Raw genomic sequence first — 22,114 nt, 5'->3', positions numbered from 1 at the left:
GACGCCGGTGCCAGCGCCAACGCCAGCGCCCAGTCCGAGATGGCCGGATCACGGCCAGCACAGGGCAGCAGCCTCTGCGTAGAGAAGCAGTCGAGCAGCATTACTGCATCCATCATAAGAGATCATCGCCATCGCCCTCATCACCACCACCCGCACACCCGCCCCTGTTCTCAGCCAGCGCAGGCAGCCACGGCGCGCTAGAGTTTTTAGTTAGTACGCCGGGTGGCCGATAACTGAGTGAGCTGCATGCCCGGCCACAACAAACCGCCTCCGCCGTTCTCTTCCCCGTTCTTCCTCGCCCTGGTCCTTCTCCTTCTCCTCCTCCTACTGCTCTGCTTTTGACCCCCCGGCTCACCACTCATCCCCATCCACCGCCGTCCCACTCTCTTCGCCGAACCGCTCGCTCCTCACCACTGCTCCGTCCAGAGATAAGTCATTCTGGATTCGCGGGCAGTCTCTCCTCCCCGTCGACCACGATAAGGTTGGACTGGCTTCTGCACTCTTCCCCCTACCTCTGCCAACCCCCCTCCTCTCCCGCCGCCTCTACCTCGCGCATGGCCTCGCTCGACGACTCCGTGTCCAGCTTCGTAGATGTAGCGGCTAGCCTCAACCAGGCTCTCCCGCAGGCTGGGCCCATCTCCTCTACCCCAGACTACCTCAATGCCATCACCTCCTCCTCCAGCCACAACATCGACGGCTCCAGCTCCAGCTCCGCTCCCGGCCACTCATCCTCCTCCTCCGCCCGCCGCGACCCCGCAGACTACGCAGACGACGACTACGACGACGACGACGATGACGACGACGACTACCCCGACAACTACTCCGACAACTACAATTCCGAGGACTCCGAAGACACCGATGCAGAGGACGACGAGTACGGCGAGTCTGAAGATTTTCGCCAGCGCCGCAACATCACCTACGACTTTCACCCGGTCCACACCCCGCTCAACCAAATCCGCTCGCCAATGGCCCGCACCGCGGGAATCTCCCAGGCCGCCGAGGACAAGACTCCTTTGTTTCTCGATGTGGAACCTATTGGGCGACAGAAGATTGCTTTTGCCCGTCTCGAGACCTGGCGCAACAATCTTGTCGGTGTCAGTCGGTACGGCTTTATATTCATTGCCGATGGAGTGGTATGTTCATTCCTTTGCCTGCTTCTTTATGCATGCTTTTCATACATTTTCTACTCAATTGACTAATCAATCAATAGAAAATCAAAGTCTTCAAGATGCTATCATCCTCGCGGCCAGAACTCACTCTCTTCACTCAGCTCACGCCCCCAAAAACCAACCCCCCCACCAGAACCCAAATCCTGGGCGCGAACAACCCTATGGATCTCTTCTGCATCAACGCCCTCCGCATGGGCTCCCTCGGCGGCGAAGAGCACTTCGCCGTCCTCACCGACGCCGGCCAATGCCACGTCTACGCGACCTCCGCCATCCTGCGCGGCCATGACAAAGAAGGCGCCGGCGAGCGCGCGCGCGACATGCTCCCGATCGAGACCCTGCAGGTCGAGAAGTCTGCGTGGGGCGTCGACTTCCACGACCGCGAATGCCTCGTCGCCGTCTCCGACAACACCCGCTCGATCACCGTCTTCAGGCTCGGCATCAAAGAAGCGCTCGAGAACTGGGACCACGGCAAAGCCCAGCGAGACCACACGCGCCGGCGCCAAGAGACCGAGGACTTTGACACCGACTACTCCGCGGGCTCGGACGTCATGGCTACGGCCTCGGCCTCTGCAGCACAAGCCACCACCACAGATCCGGGCGAAGCCAGCAGTAGCAGCGGCAGCAGCAGTCGGCCGAAAACCAAGCGAACCCGAGGCAGCGATGAGCTAAGGCCGCACGAGCCACAAAACAAGCGAAACCTCGACTTGGCGAAATTCAAGGTCCGCATCGTCGAGGCCCACGACAACAATATCCCCTGCATCCAGTTCATGGATATCCCGCTGCGGGAATCGAACGGCCGCGTCGCCTACCGGGCGTGCATTTCGTCGACCGCCATCGACGGTGATCTGAAATTATGGGACGTAAACACAAAAGAGTGCATTGCATCCGCGGCCTTTCCCAACAAAAAAGGATGGCACACAAAGATCCTCTGGCGCCACGATTTCCTCAACGTCGCAAACTCGGACGTAATCACAAACGTCAAGCGCGAGTCGTTCAAAACAGTGGACCCCGTCACACTAGCCCACACCGAGACCGACCCCAGGCTTGTGCTCTCGTTCCCCACAAAGTCTCACAACCCGTACATGAACATCTTCTTCCGCCACCAACGGCACGACTCGCCTTTCAAAATCTACGACAGCGCCGGCACGCCCTTGTCGGCTTTTGAAACCGTCATTGACTCGTCCACGCGGCCCACAATGCTCAGCCAGGAACGTCTCGACGCAGAGTTCCTCGGCGTGCCGACCTCCCAGGTCTCCGCCACGCCCTCTGCATACCTCCTGCACCCGACCATGTCGGACAAGAAGCGCAATGAGACCTACATCATCGACGACCTAATCGTCTACCACGGCTCGCTCTACCAAACCCGTCTCCTCGACTTCTCGCCCGACAACGGCGAAATGCAGCTCTGCAACATGTGCCCCACAGTCTTTGGCACCCGCGTCGACTACGAAAAATTCTCCGCCTCCTACGACCGTCTCAACATGGCAATCACGATCCGCGAGCTCGCATGCCTCATCGTCGCAACCCAGCAGGGCTCCGTCTCGATCTTCAAATGCTGCCGCGTGGACGACACCCGCCAGGCCGGGCTGCGCCAGGAATACGTCATCGGCAGAGTCAAAAACTCGGGCTCGACGAACCCGCTCATCGGCCTCGACGTCGCGGTCGTCGACTCCCAGGCTGACGCTTATCACCGCCGATACCTGCTCTTTGTCGTCTTCATCAACGGTACCGTCGAGACATACGAAATCGGCCGGAGTCGCAACGCCGCCTCCGGGGACGACGTCCTGGATTTCGAAGAACATGTTTTCTAGTCCCCCTTTCCACAGTTTTTTTTGGCTCATACATAATCTTCTATACTTCTTTTGTGTAAATTAGTCTTTCTCCGGATCCGTTTCTTTTCTTCTGTTTCTTTTCTTCCGTATAACTACCGTACGTAATTCTTTCTTCTTTCTTTTCTTGTCGCATAACTGGTGTATTTCTTTCCTCAGTTCTTGTACTACATACGCATCTTTTGTTTTCTTCTTCGATTATTCTTTTTGGACTCTTTTGTAGAAGTACATAGAAATATCTTATGACATTATACGTTATTTTCCTCCCTCAGGTTACGAATACAGCTTATGCAGTGAAACTTTTTTATTACCAGCTGTACAGAACACAAACGCTACAACGCAAATAAAAATACTCCTGCGGTCTTCAAATAAAAACCACGCTTTGGAAAATACTCCGTGCTCTCTCAAGCACCTGCCACAGAGTCGATCGAATACGACTCCGCCCCCTCTCCAAACACAAGATGCGGCTTCCGCGCCGCCAAGTCGAGAATCGTCTTTCCAAACTCCGAATTACACCACGCAAACCACGACCGCGTGTAATCCCTTGCGCGCCGGACGTTCACGCTCTCGTGCATCAGACCTAGTCCGCCCGTGGTTTTCTTGACCAGATCGAGCGCGGCCGCGATCTCGACGTCGTCGTCCGACGTCCGGATCAGAGTCAGCAGCGACATCGGCCACGCGTACCGCACGCCGATGTGAGGGCCGCCTATGCCCGCAAACTCTGGGCCCTTGAGGAAATACGGGTTGCCGGCCTTGCTGAGCAGCATCCGGCGAGTGTTTTGGTAGACTTCGTCCTTGGCGTCGACGAAGCCGAGTAAAGGCAACGAGAGCAGCGACGGCAGATTGGCATCGTCCATGTTGATAATACTGCCGTAGCCATCGACCTCGTACGCAAAGACTTTGCCATACACCTTGTGCTCGTAGACGCCATGCTCCCACACCCCATTTTCGATCTTCTCGCCTCTTGAAAATAGCTCGTCTGCCATCTTGGCATAGCCGCCAGCAGCAAGCAGTTTCTTAGCCCGCTTGAGTTCCACAGCAACAAATGCGTTCGCGGGGATGAAAAACTGCAAGATTGTTGCATCGTCCGACGGTCTGAATGCAGACCTGATTAGCGAGGTGTTGAGGTTCGTCGGGTTCCCCGCTCCTTGCAGCGCCAGGGTCTCGGTTCCGACGTTGGTCTGGCGCTGGAAGATGTATCGGTTGCGTCTGTCGTTGCCGTTTTCGTCGTAAGTCGTAAGCGCCTGCTCGTCGAGTACTTGCAGCACGTTCTTCAGCGCCTCGAGAAAGTATGGGTCGCTGCCGACAAACGAGGCATCGCCCGTCTGCTCAAAATACATATTCGCGAGGTTGAGGAACGACGCAAGCGAATCCAGCTCATACTTGCACTCAAAAACCAGCGACGGATCATACGGAGGATTGACGTTATCGCTCTGATCGTTCGACGACGGTTTCAGATGGGACTGCGCGGGAGGTTGGAAAGCGTTGCAGTAGGGCGAGAAGGTAAGGAATTCGGCCTGCGTGTGAATCGCACCTAGAATTAGCGTGCGGATGTCGTTATCAACCTTGGCCAGCGGGAGATAGGGTGAGAGCTGGTTGGTGGAGTCGCGGATCCACTCGGCGTTGATGTCGCCCGTGACGATGAAGGACTGGGGTGAACGCCCGGGCACATGCCAACGTACTGTGGTGTCCAGAGTATTTGGGAAGCAGTTCTCAAACAGTCTAGAGAGATCAACGTCGGGAATACGGCCAGTCACCTCTTTGATCACCCGCTCAACCTCTTTTGACGAGAACGTTCTACATTCTGATATTGGCCGCTGGAACGGTAATCGCAGGGGACCTGTCAAACGATAAGTAAGCCAGAGATCAGATAGATCGCATCAGACTGTATACTCACCATTTGTTACTGGAGTATGACGGCGAGTTGAGAATGTTTTATAATCCGGGCAAGATGCATCACGCACCCTCCAGGACTCTTGTACCGCATACGAGGGCGTGCTGAAAAGGAATGATCCCAGGAGCAGCAAGCTAGTAATCGCAACCATGCCTGCTATAATCGCACGATAAGTCCAACGGACCGAAGACGCAGATCGGGCTTTACGTTCGGGTGATGGAGTCGAGGATCGCGGGGGACGAGAAAACGCTCGAGGAAGACTGGCGGGGTTGGGAGCCAAAGCCGAGGCCGCGGTCGAGGATGATAGTACTGACGGAAACTGCTGGCGGGGACGAGCAGACGGAGAGCGAGCACGATGATGCATGCTCAGTCTCTGCGAATTAGCATTGATATGTGACCGACGATGAGCGGCAAAGTCTGGACGGAGCCGGAGATGGACATGCAAGCTGCCTGTGCCGGGAGATGCCAGAATTAGAAGAGCAGGAACAGGTTGAAAGCGAAACCCTAATCACAGGTACCAGACACTCAGCAGGTGTCAGCGCACTTCACCGCCCACGCACAATCTCATCATACAGCGCCTGCCGTTCACGCTTCTCGCGCTCCGTCTTCTCTCGCTGTAGCCTCTTTCGCTCGGCCTTTGTCACTTTCTTGGGCGCATCCTGCTGCTTCTTCGCGTCGGCCGCCCGGGTTTTCACCTTCGCGCCGACGCCCGCGTAGTCCGGACGCACCTCCGCCCTTACCGGCACGCGTCGACCTTCTCGCCCCGGCGCACCTAAACCCACCGGCTGTAGAGGGTGCCAGCCATAGCGAACCAGGTACCGATGTCCCGAAGAGTGTTCTTCGACCGGCAGTCGCGCGATCGGCGCCTCGACCGGGGTCTTCTCAAGCAGACGCGCGATAGACGTCTCTGGCGGGCTCTCGCGCGGAGGGGTTGGCGTGTCCGACTCCGGGCTCTTGTTGATACCGACCAACGACGCGTAGAACGAAGAAACAGACTGTCCTCTGCTGCGGTCTGCGGCAGCTTGCGTGACAGTCTGTTCTTCGGTGGAAGCTGCCACGAACTTGACGCGGTGGCGGCGAAGGATAGCAGACGACGATTGCGCAGTGTGGGCTGTTGCCGATTCTGCCTCTGCTCCTCCTCCAGACACTAAGTCTCGAGATTCCGTATCGCTCATCTTCCTCTGAGGTACTGAGATACCCGATTCATTCTCCGGTGGCGCCGACAAACCGCGGACCAGCAACGGATGAGATGAGCGGTCTCTATCGTGAACGAAGAAGAAAAATGGTGTGAGCCGCACAAGCCATATGCGTCATAAAACTCATCCTCTCCATAAATCCCGGTCGCTCGCGCATAGTTTCTTTCTCTGCACCGATTCTCCATTTGCTGTACATTAAATAAACAGATACTCGCAATGAACAAAGAAAGACTGATTTGTACGTATAATTCTCGCCGCTTGATCCGAAGTCATTCACACTAACACGTCTCCAGTCGCCCCCGCTACTAAGCAGTACACGCGGGCGCACCTCACTCGCGCCAGTCTGAACGAGAGTCCTCTGCTGCAGTTCAACGCCTGGTACAAAGAAGCCGTCGAGGCCAACGAGCCCATTGCCGAGTCCACCACTTTCTCGACCGCCCAGCTGCCCTCCGGCCGTGTATCAGCCCGCATAGTCTTATTCAAAGAACTCGACAAGCGAGGCTTCATCGTCTACTCCAACTGGCGTACATCCAAGAAATCCCGCGACATTCTCTCGAATCCCCACGCTGCACTCACATTTTTTTGGAAGGGCCTCGAGCGCCAGGTGCGTGTCGAAGGCAAGACCGAGTTTGTGACGCCAGAAGAGAGCTACGCTTATTTTAAGACAAGACCGCGCGATAGTAAGATTGGCGCGTGGGCGAGTCCGCAGAGTCAGCCGGTCGAGTCTCGCGAGGTGCTCGATGAGCTTGTGGAGGAGAAGAAGGAGCAGTTTAAGGATGTCGACGATATTCCTCTACCGGAGGGATGGGGTGGACTGCGTATAGTGCCGTTGGAGATCGAGTTCTGGCAGGGTGGCATGAACAGAGTGCATGACCGGTTTACTTTTACTCGCGAGAACGAGGATTCTGAGTGGGAAGTGAACCGACTGGCACCATGATTGAATCAGAAAAGTATCAGTTTTGGCTAAGAGAAGCTCGTTAGATGCTACAGATCAGAGCCGGCTCAGTTAGATAATGTTGTATAGAATATAGAGATTACTGATCTCGTTCTTTATTATTTCTTTTTGAAGAAGCTCATCAGAGACCCCTGTCCCTTCATGAGACCCTTCTTCTTGACGCCTCCTTTCTTACTAGAAGTGTCGCTACTATCCGTATCCTTATCTCCTTCTGCTGGCTCAGCTTTCACGGCCGGCGAAGTCTTGCGCTCAGGCTTAGACGAAGCCGGCTTGGCCTTTGCTGGAACCGACACGGCTTCACTCTCACTCTCGCTCTCAGAGTATTCCACCCACTTTGTAACAGTTTTCCGCACCATGAACCCATTCTCCATCGTACTGACCCGCTCCTCCACTTTCCTTGTACCTCTCTTTCGTCCCTTTGGCTTGGCTGGCGCCGTACTGTCAACCGCCACAGGTTCCTCGGTCTCGACTTCAGCTGCAGAGTCGGTTTGACGCTCGGGATCCTCAGCGGGTTGGCTGTCCATCTTGGAATCCGGGGTGTCGTTGGCAGAAGTACTTGCACTATCATCTGGCACTTCTGCAGGCTCTCCAATCAGCCCACTGTCCATAGGCGCTTCGTCCACCTCGTCAATCATGTCAACATCAGATTTAGCGTCTTCCTCTTGATCGGATTCGTTGTCAGAAAACATGCTCTGCAGTTCCTGAGATACTTCGGCAGGTTTCGTAGAGGAGGCGGCCTTTGTTGCCGGCTTCTCCTTTTTGATAACTGGAACCTCCTTCGTTGATTCGAGCATTTTGGCAGCCCCAGACTCTTGCACAGACTCTTGGGCTTCGGTCTTGACCTTTGGCTTCGGCTTTGACGTCGTAGAGAGCTGGAATGGTCGCTGAGTAGGTTTCTTAGTTTGCGCTGCGGAACTTTGCTTGGCGAGAGAGCTCTTGTCATCGCCAGATCCAACGGTAGGCTTATCTGCCTTCTTCGATGGAGCAGGTGCACGTCCTGCTGGGGCCGATGGCGGAGTGATTTGGATAGGCTTAGAGCTCTGCTTTGCCTTGGGGTTCTGACATGTCGCGATGGTGTTGAAGAGCTCAAGACCACCGGAAACGTCCATCTCTCGTACCGCGCGCTGACAATCAGACAACACGACCAGATCACTAGACAGCGGCGCGGGTTCGAGAGAGTACACATAAATCATATCGATCCTGTCAAACCGGAGCTTCACCTCCTCCAGATCTTCTTGTTGGACAAGCTGGAAAGTCGTCCGTGTAGTTTCATTCACTCTGACTTCAGATTCCGCTTGAGAGCTGTCGGGATCGGTTGGCTGCGAGCTGGGCAAGGCGTCGCTCATGACTGTGTCTTCATCGGCTGGGGTCGCGACGCGCTCAACACCTGCAATCGCGTAGGTCGCATGTACTTGTCCCGGATACTGCTTTTTAGCGGCATCATAAAACGCATACAACACTTTCTTCGCGACAGTGACGTTTATCTTCTGCTCTCTTGATAGGAGTCGATAGGTTATCTGAATCCGAGTTAGCACGAGCAAATCTCACTTATACCATTATATAGCTCACCGGCTTCTGCTCGTGCACTACACGAGTAGCAAGCAGCGTGTTATAGTCCACCGCCATGTTGAATACAGGCAAACCTCTAAATCTCGGATAGTGGACGCGACGTAGATGCAGGATCGCGCGTATACGCGTCGGGGTACCCTAACATCGACGCATTAGGGTTTACGAAAAACAAGGGGGAGGCCTCCTAACACGTGCTCGCTGACGAGTACTCTCTGATATTCAGCTACAAACTCCGGCGAACAGTCCTCAGACGTAAATTTGCGCAAGTCTGTCGCTCCTGAGCCTGCTGCGGGCTCTCTGTCCAAGGTGAATTGAAGTGAAGAGAGCGATATTAGCATGTTCTCCATCGATCCTTCTCCGCCAGGCGAGCTGAAGCAGCTCAGACGGGTGTTAACGACTCGATACGCCAGTATTACTCTCTTCATTTCATTCATCGTTCTCCTGTTGATTGCCATTCGCGCGCTCGTAGCATCTCGACTGCCTCGGTTCATGCGCAAGCCTGTTCCGTTGGTCTTTGCCGTTTCTTTGACTTCAATTGTGTTGATCCTGGTGTCCTTTCTCCAAACTCACGATGATTTCCTGTTCCTTACAAAGAGACTGGGACGGTATGTTCAGGCTGAGATTGTGCACACTAAACCGCAAACTAAACAGTCAACTATACTAGAATATCGGCCGCAATCATGCCCGCGCTCTACTTCCTTTCCCTCAAACCTTCACCTATTCCTCGCGAATCGTACCTGCGACTAATGCCTCTCCACATCTGGCTCGGTCGTCTCCTCGTCATAATCTCGACAGCGCACGGCGTGCTGTACCTGGTTTACTTTTTCAAGATGGGAAAGCAGCAGAACATCTTACACTTTGCGAATTTTGCGGGAGTCGTCATTACCGCCGGATTTGTGCTCACTCTTTTAGTATCTTTCTATTTCATCCGCCATCGCAACCACGAACTTTTCTACAAAACACATCTGGCGTTTTCATGGCTGTGTCTGCCGCTGCTGGCTTATCATGCACGACCGCGTGTATGGGCAGTTACCATTCTATTGTTGGTCTGCATCGGTGGCCAACTCTTCCAACGGCATGGATTCGGTCAAGAAAGTCGTCTGCAAATACAAAAGATTAGCAGGCATACGATTGTCGTTAGTCTACCCCGGAAGTTATTTCCTAAGTATTTTGAGCCAGGATCACACATCAGATTATCTCCTACGCGCGAATCTGCACCGGTTTGGTTTCTATCTGCATCACATCCATACACGATCGCCAGTCTCTCGGCAGACGAAGACACCGTTCAGCTAGTGGTCAAACCATCGCGACGATTCAAGCTCGAAGAGGACCGGGAATATATTGTGCACGGTCCCTATCCATCACTGTCTTATGACTTTTTTGTCAACATGTACAAAGCAGACAAGCCTCTGAGAAGAACAGTTATAATAGCAGGCGGTGTCGGCATCTCCTTTGCGGCACCGATTGCCAAAACTCTTATCAAGATGAACGAGAGAGTTAAGATCATTTGGGCTGTGCGCTCGAAAGCAGATCTGGGCTTGATAAAGATTCTTGGCCTTGAGGATGCTGATGTCTTTGTCAGCTCCAACGCGAACGATCAGTCGCAGGATCCGTTCTTGCAGCCGGTGGAACTTCAAGATACTCTTCCCAGTTCTGGGTTCGATGCTGCTGACCCCCAATATGTCGGAGAGCCGATCTCGGATGAGCTTGGAAACGAGGCGACTGAGTTTGGTTTGAAAGAAGGGATCAAGGTGACATATGGTCGTCTGAACATTGAAACTGAACTGAAGGAATTCAAAGCTTTAGCTGATGTCGATAGCGGAGGAATGTGGGTCATCTCGTGCGGTAGTCGACGTCTCGTGAGCGAGTGCTCAAAATGGGGACGCCGACTGGGGGCAACAGTTCACGAGGAAGTATACGATATATAGATTTTAGTTTACAGACCTCGTTTTTTTGGAATGACAAATATAATAACCACCATTAGATGGCAGGGGTGCTTCAACTGACGAGCCTGAATTCAAAGCCCTAATCCCATGAGTTGCGCTAACACAAAATTTTTCAGGGGCTATCGCAGAATTATCCCAACCTCCTCCACTGAAAGTATTTTGTTTGTCGTTTTATCAGCAGTAACTAAACCACCTCAGTACAACCATGCCGAAAGAAAACAAGAAGAGAGGTCGGAGGCTGAAGGATAAGCCTTACAAGAAGGAGGATAAAGCTGTTGAGGCTCCTGCTGAGGTTGAGGAAAAGCACGAGTTTTCACGGGAGCAGGAGGGATCTGAAGGTAACAAAGATTCGATACACGAGTGCAAGGCTGTCGAGATCATGCTAACAAGACAACAACATAGAACCTACTCCTCATCCCCAGGCATTTTACGGATTGCTGGACAGTACCCAGATTGAATACTTCACGCAAGCCACTGGAATCATCGATGCGAACACATTCTCATCCGACGAAGGTATGTCGACAGCCTATTTTCAATCTTTTCATGCGCCCAGAACACACTCTGATCAACTATTTACAGAGCGGGATCAACTCTATGATGCTTTGTGGAACGAATGTAGTGGGATCGAGCTAAAGGTTGTGACTGATCCCACTGGATCGAAAGTTTTTGAACGCCTACTTCTCGTCGCCTCGAAAGAGAGGCTGCTAGAGACGTATCAGGCGTTCGCTTCCAGAGTTGCCGAGCTTGCCACTCAACGATTTGCTAGCCACTGCTTGCAGACGTGGATTAATCGATCAAGAGCGTTGGTTGACGAGGAGATGAAGAGCAATCCAAAACTTGCGGAAGTCAGTGTAGTGCAGCCTGAAAAGACTCCAATCATCTCCAATATCTTGGACATGTATACGGTATGTAAGTTTGAGCTTCTGACTATTGGATGGCAAACACTGACTTGAAGTACAGGAAATCAAACCTGAGATTTATCGCGTTGCTTTCCATCCGTTCGGGTCACATGTGTTTCGCACCCTTCTCCTTGCCCTCTCCGGTACCGCTATCGAAGAGTCAACAGCCAAGTCAGTGATGAGCAACAAAAAAGTGCTGGGTGCTAAAAAGAAAACAGCTGTTGACAACTCGGACAAGATTTTTTATGAATCATATGAGACCCCTCTGGTCTTCAAGGATGCCGTGCTAGATGTTCTTGCTGCGATGCTGGACAGACTGACGACTGACGAGGCACGAAGATTAGCCTCCGATCCCATCTCGAGTCCCGTTGTCCAGCTGATTATCGAAATCGAAGACAGTCTGATGCGCAAGGATATGCTTAGCATAATCTTCCCCACCACATCGGGAGAGCTTGATTTTATCACGGTTTCTTATCTCGAGAGCCTTCTGAGTAGCTCTGTCGGATGCCACTTCTTGGAAAACATATTACATAGCTGCCCCATCTCCTTTGTCGATTACCTCTGCTTCTCATTCTTCGTCCCTAGACTAGACATTGTGTACAAGGCGCAGGGATTTAGCTTTGCCGTTAAGGCCATCATGGAGCGACTTAATAAGTCGAACACTGCTGCATTCGGTAAGGCGTTGCTTGCGCGCGTCAACGACTTATCTTGTAAGTCTCCCTTTTGTCTGATACTAACTAGGAAAGATTTCTAACTTTGGACTATTAGTACCCAACATCATAATCCTGAATAGCATTATCATTGCCATCTCAAGACACTCTGTTCTGGAACAAGAGCTGTTGCAGGTAAGCTCATGACCTCTCCTTCCCACACTAGAGTTGGACATCAACTAACGCACACATAGAAAATAACCAACATCTCGCCAAAAGACAACAAAAACTTCCTCCTGGCGTTACTGGAGATCGATGACTACGAGTCTATCACCGAGACTCAGAGAAGTCGACTAAATGATAGTATCAAGCAGAGATCCTTGTTTGTCGAGAGCCTCATCACCCACGTTCCCGAACTATCAACCAAGATAGTCGACGCTTTCATACAGTTCCCCGAGTCTGCCAAGCTGAAATTTATGCAGAACACTGTCTTTGCGCATGTTGCAGAGTCGATCTACAAGAAATCGGATCTTCCTCTCGTCTCCCGCAAACGTCTGATGAACGATCTCGATGGCCACTTTGTGGAACTGTCCTGCGGTGCCGGATCCTCTAGAGTTGTCGACGCGTGCAACATCACGACAGCCCAGGGAATGAATCACTACAGAGAGAAAATTGCAAAGGAGTTTATGGCTGGACGCGAGACTTTGATGAGAAACCCTTACGGGAAGATCGTTTGGCGGAATTGGAATATGGATATGTACAAGCGTGATTTTGGGTCTTGGAAGCATAATCAGCGGAGATAGATGTACATCAATATTCCATATTGATTTGAAGTGTGGTAATGCAGATAGAATATTGAAGATGGACGGCGTTAAAATCAAAACAGTCAAACCATGTCCCTGTAATTGCGATCATCTGTATACTCGGTTAAGATTTCGGTTTTTATTATACAAAGTGATTGGCCCTCGCAGAGCTCAAGAAACTAATAGAATTTATCGTATCCCTTTCATTCGGCATCTTATAATGCATCCTCCTCTTCTTCATCGCCGTTCGCATCTGCGTCCTCCTTCTCTTTCTTTTCGTCGTTATCCCTACATTTATAATCAGCATCAACAACAAAAAAAGCGATACAGCTTAAAGTAAAATAAGAAAAGACTCACCACTCGATATTGAATCGTGTAACTCGCGGCTTCTCAGCTAAGATGTTTCGTACAACGTGATCTATCTGCACTTTGCTCGGCGGATTTTCTCGCAGCTCTTCGGTGTCGTATTCGTTGTTCACGTAGTATCCTACCCGGACAAACTCCTGGTCCTTATAGGAGCAAGTAAGGAGGATGACCGTCACGCTCACCAGCTCAGCTGCAGGAATGAGATCGGGAGACGGTGGATCGGCTTGGAAGATGAATTTGTTGGTGCCCACTGGTACGGGTCCTACTAATAAGGAGTCGAGAAGTTGATCGTGTTGTGAGCTGTTCAAGAGTTAATGATTCTGAAGAGATACAAATAGACGGATCATATAGAGCGATTGAGAGATAGGACAACTTACGAGGCCGATGAACCAACATATGTGAGCTTCCACTCCAAATCTAGTCAAGCGAAGAACCCGTTAGCCAGCAGTTTATTGAAAAAAAGAAGTCAAGCACATCAACAGCTCTAGTCATACCTTCTTTCAGAGGTTCAAGACACTCAAAAGTTATCTCAAACTCGTAAGGATCATCAAACTTTGCAGGGTTGTTCAGGACGTTAATTCCCAAGAGTGAAACAATCGACATCGCTGATACTATTCGTTGCTTATGTTCGAGTTATAATATTGATTCTATCGTCCAATCCGCGATATGAGAAGTCCAGATCGTTTATCAGGTTTTCGGTGATGCTGCAAGGCTTTATAGTCGTCGACCGGATCGATACGCGGATGCAGGAGAGAAACTACTTTACAGTTGAGGTGACACGCGCGCGCGACACGCGTTTTGACAATCGAAGACAGAGTTCCATTTACTGTTCGCACGCTTAAGGGCCTCGAACAAAAGGTCTACGCTACATAACTAGCAACTCCATTACAGCAAATTCACGAGCATTCAACTGATCTTCAAAAATATAACTGAAAAAAATAAAAAAGCAACTCATAAAAACAAATGTCTCCAGAAAAAATGAAAAGAAAAAGGTGAAAGGTCGTACCCGGGCTCGAACCGGGGTTGCCAGAAATTTATTATCAAATGTCAAAATCTGGAGTGATAACCACTACACCATACAACCTAAGTCCGCCTAATTTGGCCTCTGGTTTCTTATAAACAGATGTCCTTAAAACCTAACCCACAAAAATGGTCTAAAGTGATTTGCAGATGCCGCCATTCACTTGAAGATGTGATTTTAAGCCCAGCTTTTTGTCTGTCAGCTATAAGTATTTTAATCAATGATTACAGATATCTAAGTGGCGGGGAGCGACGTGAATGCAGTTTTAGTATAATTGTCCTCGTCGCCGGGGCAAGGGGCATGACTACTAGCCCCTCGTTGACATACACACCACATGCGGCTTCGCCGAATACAGTCGTCGTGTTTTTAAAATTTCAGAGTCTATCTGATAATAGTCCTTGAAACAAAGCTATTGACGGTAGCTCATACTTCAAACAATGGCAAAAATATACTCAGCTTCTACTACTGCTCCTGTGAACATTGCTGTGAGTATTATTGACTGCTTTATCTGAGGGGGATGAGAGATAGGGGCCAGGGATGACTACTAACTAGCATCTAAATGCAGACCCTCAAATATTGGGGAAAGCGCGACACGAAGCTCAATCTTCCTACGAACTCTTCCATTTCAGTCACTCTTTCTCAGGATGACCTAAGGACCTTTACCACGGCTGCTGCCTCGGAGGCTTTCACTAAGGACACTCTCTGGCTGAACGGTACCGAGGAGTCAGTGACCGGCGCTCGTACCTCAGCCTGTCTCGCAGAGTTGAGAGCTCTGCGCAAATCTCTGGAGGACGCTGACCCTTCTCTTCCTCCATTGAGCACATACAAGCTTCATATAGTCTCAGAGAACAACTTCCCTACCGCTGCAGGCTTGGCTTCGTCGGCCGCCGGATTCGCTGCTCTCGTCCGTGCTATCGCGGACCTCTACGAACTTCCCCAGAGCGCCGAGGAGCTTTCGCGAATTGCCCGACAGGGTTCAGGTTCCGCCTGCCGCTCGCTGTTTGGTGGATATGTGGCATGGGAGATGGGTGAGAAGGAGGATGGCTCAGACTCTCGTGCTGTGCAGATTGCTACGGAAACTGACTGGCCTGATATGCGGGCTGCCATCCTCGTTGTCTCTGCTAAGAAGAAAGAGACGTCCTCGACCACTGGCATGCAGACCACCGCGAAAACCTCACCTCTTTTCAAGCACCGCGTGGAAGTTGTTGTTCCCGAGCGTTTCAAGGTCATGTCGAAGTCGATCCTAGACAAAGATTTCGAGACTTTTGGCCAGCTCACCATGGCAGACTCAAACCAGTTCCACGCCGTTTGCCTCGACTCCTCTCCCCCTGTCTTTTATATGAATGACGTTTCCCGCAATGTTATCTCCCTTATCGAAAAGGTGAACAACTTGGCTGGCCGCGTGGTGGCAGCTTACACCTTCGACGCTGGCCCAAACGCGGTTTTGTACTACCTGGAGAAAGACGAGCCGATTGTGTTGGGCCTGCTGAAGGCCGCACTCCCTGATCTCGATGGATGGCAGAACAAGGCTACGGTTTCTGCGGCAGTTCCGGATGGCGTCAGCGAGGACATGTACGATTCATTGAAGGATGGTGTGAGTAGAATCATCCTGACTGGTGTGGGTCCCAGTCCCCAGAAGATTGCTGAGAGTCTTGTTGACGAGAGCGGCCTTCCGAAGTCGGCTTAGATTCGCGATTTATAGCCAAGTCTTGTAAAAGCCGATAACTTGCTGTGTTTGAGAATCTTGCGTACAGCTCTGTTTTCCTAATTATCGTCGATTGCTTACATGTATAATACTGAATCCAAATTTGTTTAATATGAAATTCACAATTACCCAATGTCATTCACAAGACCACCATCAATGAAGAGCGACTATATATCCAAATCCATCACGTCAATTTTCCGAATGACCAATGTTATTTACAGACTGCGCCCGAATTATGAACCAAGCCTTATTCACAAGTAAGCCTTGACGGTCTCGACTGCCACGTAGGTCTCGCCAGGAGCCAACGATGTCCATTTGCTGACACTGCCAGCCTCGACACAGATCATGTTTTTGTAGCCGGTGACAGGCTTGAAATCGCCCATCTTCACGCAGTTGGTCCACGGGTTCCAGACGACTAATAGACAAGCTTGTCAATAATTGATTTCTACTGTATGAAGTTTTAGACAATACTCACCAACATCATCGAGGTTCTTTCGGGTAATCTCGAAAAGAGTCTTTCCATCAGATTTAATAGTCACCGGCTTCGGGACATTCTCGTACACCCTGTCAACCTCAGCAGCGATAGTGACATCTTCGTTCGACTCTGAGTAGTCAGTCTTGGTGACCTTGTCCTTGACTTCAGTTCCAGTAAGACCAGTAACCGCGACCTTGTCAACATCAGGAATATAAAAGTAAGTGTGAAGCAGGGTCTGGAAATCCCAAGCAACATCACCGGGGTTGCTGATCGACAGAGAAGTCTCGAGAGTGTCCTCTCCAAGAGAGACGGTGTAGATCAAGGTGAAGTTGTAAGGCCAGGCGGATCTGAGCTCCTCCGAGACATTCTCGGGCCCAAGACCAAACTGAACAGCAAGAGGGCTTTCGGTGGTTTGTCCGAGGAATTCCCACTGAATCATAGATTGGTTAGACGACTGAATCATGTAGGCTAGTTGCTAGGAACCGACAGAGAAAAAGTTGACTTACAGTCGACAAACGAGCGAATCCGTGCTGGGGCAGAGTAGCAGTAGGACCGGAAGTTGCCTTTCCAAACACCTAGATAATTGTCAACATACTAACTTTCAAATACCAGATCAAACTGTTGCTTCCAACTTACCGGGAAGACCAACGGCACACCGCCTCGGACGGCCTTGGAGCCGTCAAGGATTGCACCTCTAGATTATTAAGATCAGCACACCATTTTCAAGAATTGCCTTTTGAGCACTTATACCAACATCAACGGCTTCATACTCGCTAAGGAACAGCTTCTCTGCACCATTGACCTTCCATGAGAGAATGTTTGCACCATGGAGGAGGACCTTGACCGAGCTACCAGCATAGGTCAAGGTGACGTCTTTCTCGGTTTGATCGATAGGCATCGTGGAAATGTGATTAAATGATCTTATGAAAGAGGTTGATGAAAATAGAGGCTGTTTTCTAAACACTAGACTGGAGGAACGGTGTGAGAGCAGCTTCTGGAAACAATGCTTCATAAGAAACCGAGCATGGGGACGCACTTCAGCCATTGAAGCCCGTGGGGAGCCAACCGTGCGCTCCGAGCAAGCAGCCGCACCGCCTTTCTCCAATCGTCGGCACCACCCGCCTGACTCTTCCTCTACCTTTCGTATTCACGCCACCATTGTCACCACAGCTAATGGCCTTGAGTCTGATGTTTCTATTCATGATCCTTCTTACTAAATATTGCACACAGCGGCTTTCTCGGGCCTGTTAGGCCAAGTTAGGAAAATGGTTCAGCAATTGCATTCGAGCTCGGTTAACAGTCTGCGAGAAAGCTTAAGTGTGCCATACAGACTACTAATCATTTATTAGTTTAGTGGACATAGACTATAAATTATAGATTTACCAACATCAACTGATCATTATAACGCATATTCACTACAATACACCAAGCCTGCCTAACCGGATATCAAACTAACACCAACAATATAAAACGCTGAACCGATACCGATTACTCTTTGCGTACCCAACACCTACGCCTTTCATCCTCGAGCTCTAGAATCCCGCAAACGCCCCAATTATATTCGTGCACTCAGCTCCATTTTCCATTTCGCGTCCTCTAGACATGGTTGACGTGGAATCGGTCGACTTGCACGCGTAACGGGGAAGACTGTCAAAGCTACCATACACGAGTTCGAACGTAGGAATGCTGTGAATAGCTGGGAAGTCAGGGACCGTCAGATCCAATGATAGCTGGTACTTGGCTCGAAATTTCGTCAAGGTCTCGCGGATAAAAACCTCAGACTCTATCTTCAGTGCCATATTGTCCAGGTGGATGTTGGAGACATAGCGGTTCTCGAGCCAGTTGATCTCCCGACAGATAGCCTTGTATTGCAAAAGCAAGCTGCTTCCACTTCGGAGGAACTTGCTGCTTGGAAGACTCTTTGCTAGAAGCTCAATCGCAGAAACAAAGAAAGAAATCACCTATATCGATACTGTTAGCATTGGTCAAAAAGTCCATTGAGCACTGTGTCACATACCGGCGATTCGGATGTCGCAAATGAGGTCTTGACTATCCGTTCTTCTGCTATTGAAATCTCAACAGTGACGAAATCACCCAGAGACAGAGTGATGAGTGAATCAGCATAGCTTGTGACTTGCCATCCATATAGTTCTCCGAGCAACGTAAGTTTGTCTAAATCAGATGTCAGCAACAGATCTCAGGTAGAAAGTAGCCCAACTCTCAACCTCACCTTTTATCAGGGCAGTTTGATCAGTATCAATACCCCGGTTCTCCTCAACAATTGCTTCCGCCTTTGCAATTCCAGCATTGCATGATTCTATACCAGACCTCTTCTCGTCGACCATCCTTGTCAAATTCTGATCGCTTGCCGCCAACTCTTCTCTGACTTGCTGCTTTGACTGAACTTCTGCCTTCTCAGCTGTGAGCATCTCTCTCGCGCTAAGAAGCTCATCCTTGTCACAGCCTTCGACCTCATTTCTTCGCTGGCGCAGTCGTTCAAGCTTAGTCTTAAGTGCACTATGCTTGGCTCTGATTTCCGGTAAAGAAAGAGATACACTCTTCTCCTTTGGCTGCAGATCTTGAATATCCTTCTGAAGAGCTGACTGATTTTTGGTCAAGCTGTTCATAACACCATCTAAAAGTTTTGAGCGCCACTCGTACCATACCCCTTTCGACAGCAAGCGAGCATATGTCTTGATGACCTTAAACTGAGCGCAAAAAGCGACCTGACCATCGATAGACGCAGAGAGATACTGACGGAATAGATTCGGATTCTCTTCCAGAGTCTCAGACTCCAGGCGCTCAAACAAGTCGTTTCCTTCCTGTATATTCTTGCGAAGCTCTCGGCAACTCTGTTTATCAGATGTCATTAGTATCAAGTTTAAATAATTTAGAGACTGACAGAAAACTTACAAACTCATAAAGCTCCAACATTGGGCAATGGAGCTGACGAGACAGAACAACGTCCTCAAAGCTCTTCTCCGACAGAAGATCACACGACTGCATCATCGTTGTGTTCCTTCTCTTGGTGTTCAATCCTTCAAGGAATTGTACGGAGGTCATTTGGAGAAACTCGTTCAACGAGAGAGGAACGTAATCATCCTCATTCATCTCCTCCGCCCGCTCCACAACGAGAGGCACCTTTGCGCTCGGCGTATTGGGTTGTTTGGGTGCAAGATCAAATCTCAGCACTGGCGCAGGGAGGTCAGACAAAAGACGAGTCTGACTTCTAGCAGGCGTGCTGGCATGATTTTTAAGTGGAGAATAGCGTTTAGCAAGCGCCTCTTGTTCTTCCGACCTGATAGCTGCGATGACCTCCTTGCGTGCTGATTTCACAAGTGACTTGACAGGGCTGCGAACGACCTTCTTAGGTGTCAAACTCTGAATTCGCTTTTGCAGGTTGCTAGAGCTGGCGTTGAATAAAGTCTCGTTGATATCGTTCTTCAACTTTCGCCCCTCCGGGGTGCCGATAGTGATATTCTGACCAGTAAACTCTTGACCGAGAATCTGGCTCTCCAAAAGACTCTTCCGTTTCCGGCTAATGGCAGATGGTCCTGGAGAGTTCTGAACTCCCTCGGGAGCTTTCACCGGAGTGCTGAGCCCCATACTATCAGTCCTAACCAATGAACGTTTCGCAGAAGAACGAGGCGTAGCACTACCTGCACGAGTTGGCGTTCGATTGATTTGGGGTGACTGAATAGCTTTCGGAGTAGCAACGTGAGAATCTTCTGAAGTCCCATTCGCTTCCTCAGGCATCGAGGAGTTGTCTGCAATGGATCCGATGGCCATTGTAACGTCCATAGCAACAGTATCGTCGGCCTCTTTTGGCTGAATGGAGCCGATAGCTCTAGTCACATCCATGGCTTCTGTTCGGCTGACATCCTCGTCGCTATCCACCTCAGGTTGGATGAAACCAATTGCTCGCGTTACCTCCATAGTGACGTCCATGTCGTCCTCATCATCTGAGACAGCGGGCTGCTCAATGACTCCAACAGCACACGTAACGTCCATGGTGACACTGTTATCATCCTGTTCAATAAAACCAACAGCACGCGTCACATCCATCGTTATATCTGCGTTTGAATCTTCGGTCTCGTGGCTTTCCTGGATGGACCCGATAGCTCTCGTCGCATCCATTGTCACGTCCATTGTCACATCATCTTGTACAACCGAAGTGTCTGCCTTGGAGACAATAAAGCCGCCTGCTCTGGTGATGTCCATCGTGACGTTGTCGTCATCATCATTTTCCTCTTCCATCTGCGGCTGTTCGATCCATCCTACTGCTCGGGTAACCTCCATGGTTTGGTCTTCGTCCTCATCAGCATCTTGTGCCGAGGTCAGGTTCGAGTTTCCAGAAATGCTTCCAAAAGCGGTGGTGACCTCCATAGTCTGGGTTTCACCATCATCGTTGAAATCATCCTCACTCTGGTCATCGTCATTATCGTTCACTTGGGATCTGGCAGGCTTTGGAGAGAATAGTCCTGAACCAAAAATACTGCCCTTTCCCGCGCGAACGGTGCCAACCGGCGATTGAACTGCTCTAAATGGACTAGTACTGCTAGCTATCTGATTAAATGTCTCATCGTCAAACACATCTGTTGCATCCTCCATCTCAACCTCGCTATCATCATCGCTGAATTGAGCGTCGTCGTCGGAATCATCCGCAGTTTGTTCCACACTATCCTGAACACCACGCAATGATACTGGGGATAGCTGATTATACTGGTCGAGATTTGCGAGGGGAGGTCTCTGCTCAGCGGCGCTTCGATCGTCAGAGCGTCGTGGGGTACTGGCGGCAGACGAGTTCGCCTGAGAGGAGGCGTCATCCAAACTGTCGATATCGAATGTACTATAAGACAGTTAGTCATACACCGATATCACTCATATCTATCTAATAGACTTACTGTAAAGTGGCTTCTGGGGCAAAGCTGACTCGTCTGCTCATGACCCTGCTGGGCTTTGGTTTCGATACAGGTTCCTCTTTGAGTGATACTTGCATCACACCGATTACGGTATGGTTATCATCGTTGGAATATGTAGCCTTCAAAATTCCCCGTGGTGGCTAAATGTGAATGTTAGCGAATATGACATTTGTTGGAGATGGATGACTAGACATACACCGCTGGCAGTAGGAATTCGCGATTCATTCCTTCGCTTCTTGGGAATCGATAAGGTGGGATCTTCAGTGCCGTCTAAACTCTTTGCTCGCTTTCTTCTGCCCATTGATCCGGCACTCAATCCATTCTCTTTATCAGCAGATGGTAGAAACGCGAGAGATTTGCGATGATTGCGCGGCGACTTGCGCGGTGATATGACTTTGGACGGTGAACTCATGATAAGAGCTTATATGAAATATATTTGATAGCAAATACCAGTCTCGTCTAGTTGGATATAAATATGCTGGTCAAAAAGTGCTGCAGCTGGAGCGTTTGGCTTTGGGAGTGGTTGGGATAAAGGAGGCAGACACGATAGATGATGGAGACTCCAGCATCAACAGAGTTGGCGCGAATGTAAACAAACGAGACCCAGAAAGTAAACAAAGATAAGGTTTCATAATTCAAACCCTCCGTGTGTAGGGCTACGTAGCCCTAATAGCAACTTTGACCATTACATAAAAAGCAGTCACAGAACAGCAGT

At 50.4% G+C, this 22,114-nt stretch overlaps 11 protein-coding genes and 1 non-coding gene across 12 annotated transcripts; 5 read left to right on the top strand and 7 right to left on the bottom strand.

Annotated features, from left to right (window-relative positions):
- Positions 1 to 378: 378 nt before the first annotated feature.
- Positions 379 to 3,191, top strand: BZA70DRAFT_33726 (CRT10-domain-containing protein). The gene is made up of 2 exons (XM_064915044.1): positions 379 to 1,133; positions 1,211 to 3,191. The coding sequence occupies exons 1-2, from the start codon at positions 555 to 557 to the stop codon at positions 2,978 to 2,980; spliced, it is 2,349 nt and encodes a 782-aa protein (XP_064771099.1). The 5' UTR covers positions 379 to 554; the 3' UTR covers positions 2,981 to 3,191.
- A 211-nt stretch (positions 3,192 to 3,402) lies between these two features.
- On the bottom strand, positions 3,403 to 5,043 carry BZA70DRAFT_233992 (uncharacterized protein; the record flags this gene model as incomplete). The annotated part of the gene is made up of 2 exons (XM_064910280.1): positions 3,403 to 4,838; positions 4,896 to 5,043. 2 exons carry the CDS (start codon positions 5,041 to 5,043, stop codon positions 3,403 to 3,405), a joined length of 1,584 nt encoding a protein of 527 aa, XP_064771098.1.
- Positions 5,044 to 5,347: 304 nt separating this feature from the next.
- On the bottom strand, positions 5,348 to 6,186 carry BZA70DRAFT_33778 (uncharacterized protein). The gene has a single exon (XM_064915045.1). The coding sequence runs from the start codon at positions 6,065 to 6,067 to the stop codon at positions 5,438 to 5,440; it is 630 nt and encodes a 209-aa protein (XP_064771097.1). The 5' UTR covers positions 6,068 to 6,186; the 3' UTR covers positions 5,348 to 5,437.
- A 53-nt stretch (positions 6,187 to 6,239) lies between these two features.
- BZA70DRAFT_244604 (uncharacterized protein) lies at positions 6,240 to 7,128 on the top strand. Its single transcript, XM_064910610.1, has 2 exons — positions 6,240 to 6,326; positions 6,382 to 7,128. The coding sequence occupies exons 1-2, from the start codon at positions 6,305 to 6,307 to the stop codon at positions 7,023 to 7,025; spliced, it is 666 nt and encodes a 221-aa protein (XP_064771096.1). The 5' UTR covers positions 6,240 to 6,304; the 3' UTR covers positions 7,026 to 7,128.
- Position 7,129: 1 nt separating this feature from the next.
- On the bottom strand, positions 7,130 to 8,757 carry BZA70DRAFT_272814 (DNA polymerase subunit Cdc27). The gene is made up of 2 exons (XM_064911732.1): positions 8,613 to 8,757; positions 7,130 to 8,560 (listed from the first exon to the last, which is right to left on the bottom strand). The coding sequence occupies exons 1-2, from the start codon at positions 8,667 to 8,669 to the stop codon at positions 7,142 to 7,144; spliced, it is 1,476 nt and encodes a 491-aa protein (XP_064771095.1). The 5' UTR covers positions 8,670 to 8,757; the 3' UTR covers positions 7,130 to 7,141.
- A 535-nt stretch (positions 8,758 to 9,292) lies between these two features.
- BZA70DRAFT_287385 (uncharacterized protein) lies at positions 9,293 to 10,540 on the top strand (the record flags this gene model as incomplete). Its single annotated transcript, XM_064913945.1, has 1 exon — positions 9,293 to 10,540. The coding sequence occupies one exon, from the start codon at positions 9,293 to 9,295 to the stop codon at positions 10,538 to 10,540; it is 1,248 nt and encodes a 415-aa protein (XP_064771094.1).
- Positions 10,541 to 10,652: 112 nt separating this feature from the next.
- BZA70DRAFT_33679 (armadillo-type protein) lies at positions 10,653 to 12,981 on the top strand. The gene is made up of 6 exons (XM_064915042.1): positions 10,653 to 10,896; positions 10,961 to 11,071; positions 11,138 to 11,463; positions 11,519 to 12,167; positions 12,226 to 12,302; positions 12,362 to 12,981. The coding sequence occupies exons 1-6, from the start codon at positions 10,764 to 10,766 to the stop codon at positions 12,908 to 12,910; spliced, it is 1,845 nt and encodes a 614-aa protein (XP_064771093.1). The 5' UTR covers positions 10,653 to 10,763; the 3' UTR covers positions 12,911 to 12,981.
- Positions 12,982 to 13,263: 282 nt separating this feature from the next.
- BZA70DRAFT_298449 (uncharacterized protein) lies at positions 13,264 to 13,879 on the bottom strand (the record flags this gene model as incomplete). The annotated part of the gene is made up of 3 exons (XM_064914607.1): positions 13,264 to 13,576; positions 13,654 to 13,693; positions 13,771 to 13,879. 3 exons carry the CDS (start codon positions 13,877 to 13,879, stop codon positions 13,264 to 13,266), a joined length of 462 nt encoding a protein of 153 aa, XP_064771092.1.
- A 394-nt stretch (positions 13,880 to 14,273) lies between these two features.
- On the bottom strand, positions 14,274 to 14,360 carry BZA70DRAFT_t8. The gene has a single exon. It is a non-coding gene; the product is annotated as a tRNA-Gln (tRNA).
- Positions 14,361 to 14,682: 322 nt separating this feature from the next.
- BZA70DRAFT_305977 (GHMP kinase) lies at positions 14,683 to 16,126 on the top strand. Its single transcript, XM_064914798.1, has 2 exons — positions 14,683 to 14,782; positions 14,863 to 16,126. The coding sequence occupies exons 1-2, from the start codon at positions 14,735 to 14,737 to the stop codon at positions 15,982 to 15,984; spliced, it is 1,170 nt and encodes a 389-aa protein (XP_064771091.1). The 5' UTR covers positions 14,683 to 14,734; the 3' UTR covers positions 15,985 to 16,126.
- On the bottom strand, positions 16,127 to 17,535 carry BZA70DRAFT_272810 (galactose mutarotase-like domain-containing protein). Its single transcript, XM_064911731.1, has 5 exons — positions 17,248 to 17,535; positions 17,114 to 17,171; positions 16,984 to 17,052; positions 16,478 to 16,907; positions 16,127 to 16,417 (listed from the first exon to the last, which is right to left on the bottom strand). The coding sequence occupies exons 1-5, from the start codon at positions 17,520 to 17,522 to the stop codon at positions 16,254 to 16,256; spliced, it is 996 nt and encodes a 331-aa protein (XP_064771090.1). The 5' UTR covers positions 17,523 to 17,535; the 3' UTR covers positions 16,127 to 16,253.
- Positions 17,536 to 17,726: 191 nt separating this feature from the next.
- BZA70DRAFT_33628 (Spc7 kinetochore protein-domain-containing protein) lies at positions 17,727 to 22,005 on the bottom strand. The gene is made up of 6 exons (XM_064915041.1): positions 21,596 to 22,005; positions 21,382 to 21,539; positions 19,391 to 21,326; positions 18,708 to 19,329; positions 18,495 to 18,649; positions 17,727 to 18,438 (listed from the first exon to the last, which is right to left on the bottom strand). The coding sequence occupies exons 1-6, from the start codon at positions 21,809 to 21,811 to the stop codon at positions 18,010 to 18,012; spliced, it is 3,516 nt and encodes a 1,171-aa protein (XP_064771089.1). The 5' UTR covers positions 21,812 to 22,005; the 3' UTR covers positions 17,727 to 18,009.
- Between the last annotated feature and the right edge of the window lie 109 nt (positions 22,006 to 22,114).

Source organism: Myxozyma melibiosi (assembly GCF_037950935.1).
Source record: "Myxozyma melibiosi strain Phaff 52-87 chromosome Unknown BZA70scaffold_1, whole genome shotgun sequence".
Classification (NCBI taxonomy): domain Eukaryota; kingdom Fungi; phylum Ascomycota; class Lipomycetes; order Lipomycetales; family Lipomycetaceae; genus Myxozyma; species Myxozyma melibiosi.
This window is presented reverse-complemented; position numbering and strand designations above follow the sequence as displayed.

Coding starts and splice junctions, on each gene's coding strand:
- BZA70DRAFT_33778 (XM_064915045.1), bottom strand. CDS start 6,067: ATGAGCGATACGGAATCTCGAGACTTAGTGTCTGGAGGAGGAGCAGAG.
- BZA70DRAFT_33679 (XM_064915042.1), top strand. CDS start 10,764: ATGCCGAAAGAAAACAAGAAGAGAGGTCGGAGGCTGAAGGATAAGCCT. Junction 11,464..11,518: donor ATATCTTGGACATGTATACG/GTATGTAAGTTT, acceptor CTTGAAGTACAG/GAAATCAAACCTGAGATTTA. Junction 12,303..12,361: donor TGGAACAAGAGCTGTTGCAG/GTAAGCTCATGA, acceptor ACGCACACATAG/AAAATAACCAACATCTCGCC.
- BZA70DRAFT_33628 (XM_064915041.1), bottom strand. CDS start 21,811: ATGAGTTCACCGTCCAAAGTCATATCACCGCGCAAGTCGCCGCGCAAT. Junction 21,540..21,595: donor GAATTCCTACTGCCAGCGGT/GTATGTCTAGTC, acceptor ATTCACATTTAG/CCACCACGGGGAATTTTGAA. Junction 18,439..18,494: donor TTGCGACATCCGAATCGCCG/GTATGTGACACA, acceptor GTATCGATATAG/GTGATTTCTTTCTTTGTTTC.
- BZA70DRAFT_244604 (XM_064910610.1), top strand. CDS start 6,305: ATGAACAAAGAAAGACTGATTT. Junction 6,327..6,381: donor GAACAAAGAAAGACTGATTT/GTACGTATAATT, acceptor ACACGTCTCCAG/TCGCCCCCGCTACTAAGCAG.
- BZA70DRAFT_305977 (XM_064914798.1), top strand. CDS start 14,735: ATGGCAAAAATATACTCAGCTTCTACTACTGCTCCTGTGAACATTGCT. Junction 14,783..14,862: donor CTGCTCCTGTGAACATTGCT/GTGAGTATTATT, acceptor ATCTAAATGCAG/ACCCTCAAATATTGGGGAAA.
- BZA70DRAFT_272814 (XM_064911732.1), bottom strand. CDS start 8,669: ATGGCGGTGGACTATAACACGCTGCTTGCTACTCGTGTAGTGCACGAG. Junction 8,561..8,612: donor TAGTGCACGAGCAGAAGCCG/GTGAGCTATATA, acceptor ACTCGGATTCAG/ATAACCTATCGACTCCTATC.
- BZA70DRAFT_272810 (XM_064911731.1), bottom strand. CDS start 17,522: ATGGCTGAAGTGCGTCCCCATGCTCGGTTTCTTATGAAGCATTGTTTC. Junction 17,172..17,247: donor GAGAAGCTGTTCCTTAGCGA/GTATGAAGCCGT, acceptor TTAATAATCTAG/AGGTGCAATCCTTGACGGCT. Junction 17,053..17,113: donor GTGTGCCGTTGGTCTTCCCG/GTAAGTTGGAAG, acceptor ACAATTATCTAG/GTGTTTGGAAAGGCAACTTC.
- BZA70DRAFT_33726 (XM_064915044.1), top strand. CDS start 555: ATGGCCTCGCTCGACGACTCCGTGTCCAGCTTCGTAGATGTAGCGGCT. Junction 1,134..1,210: donor TATTCATTGCCGATGGAGTG/GTATGTTCATTC, acceptor ATCAATCAATAG/AAAATCAAAGTCTTCAAGAT.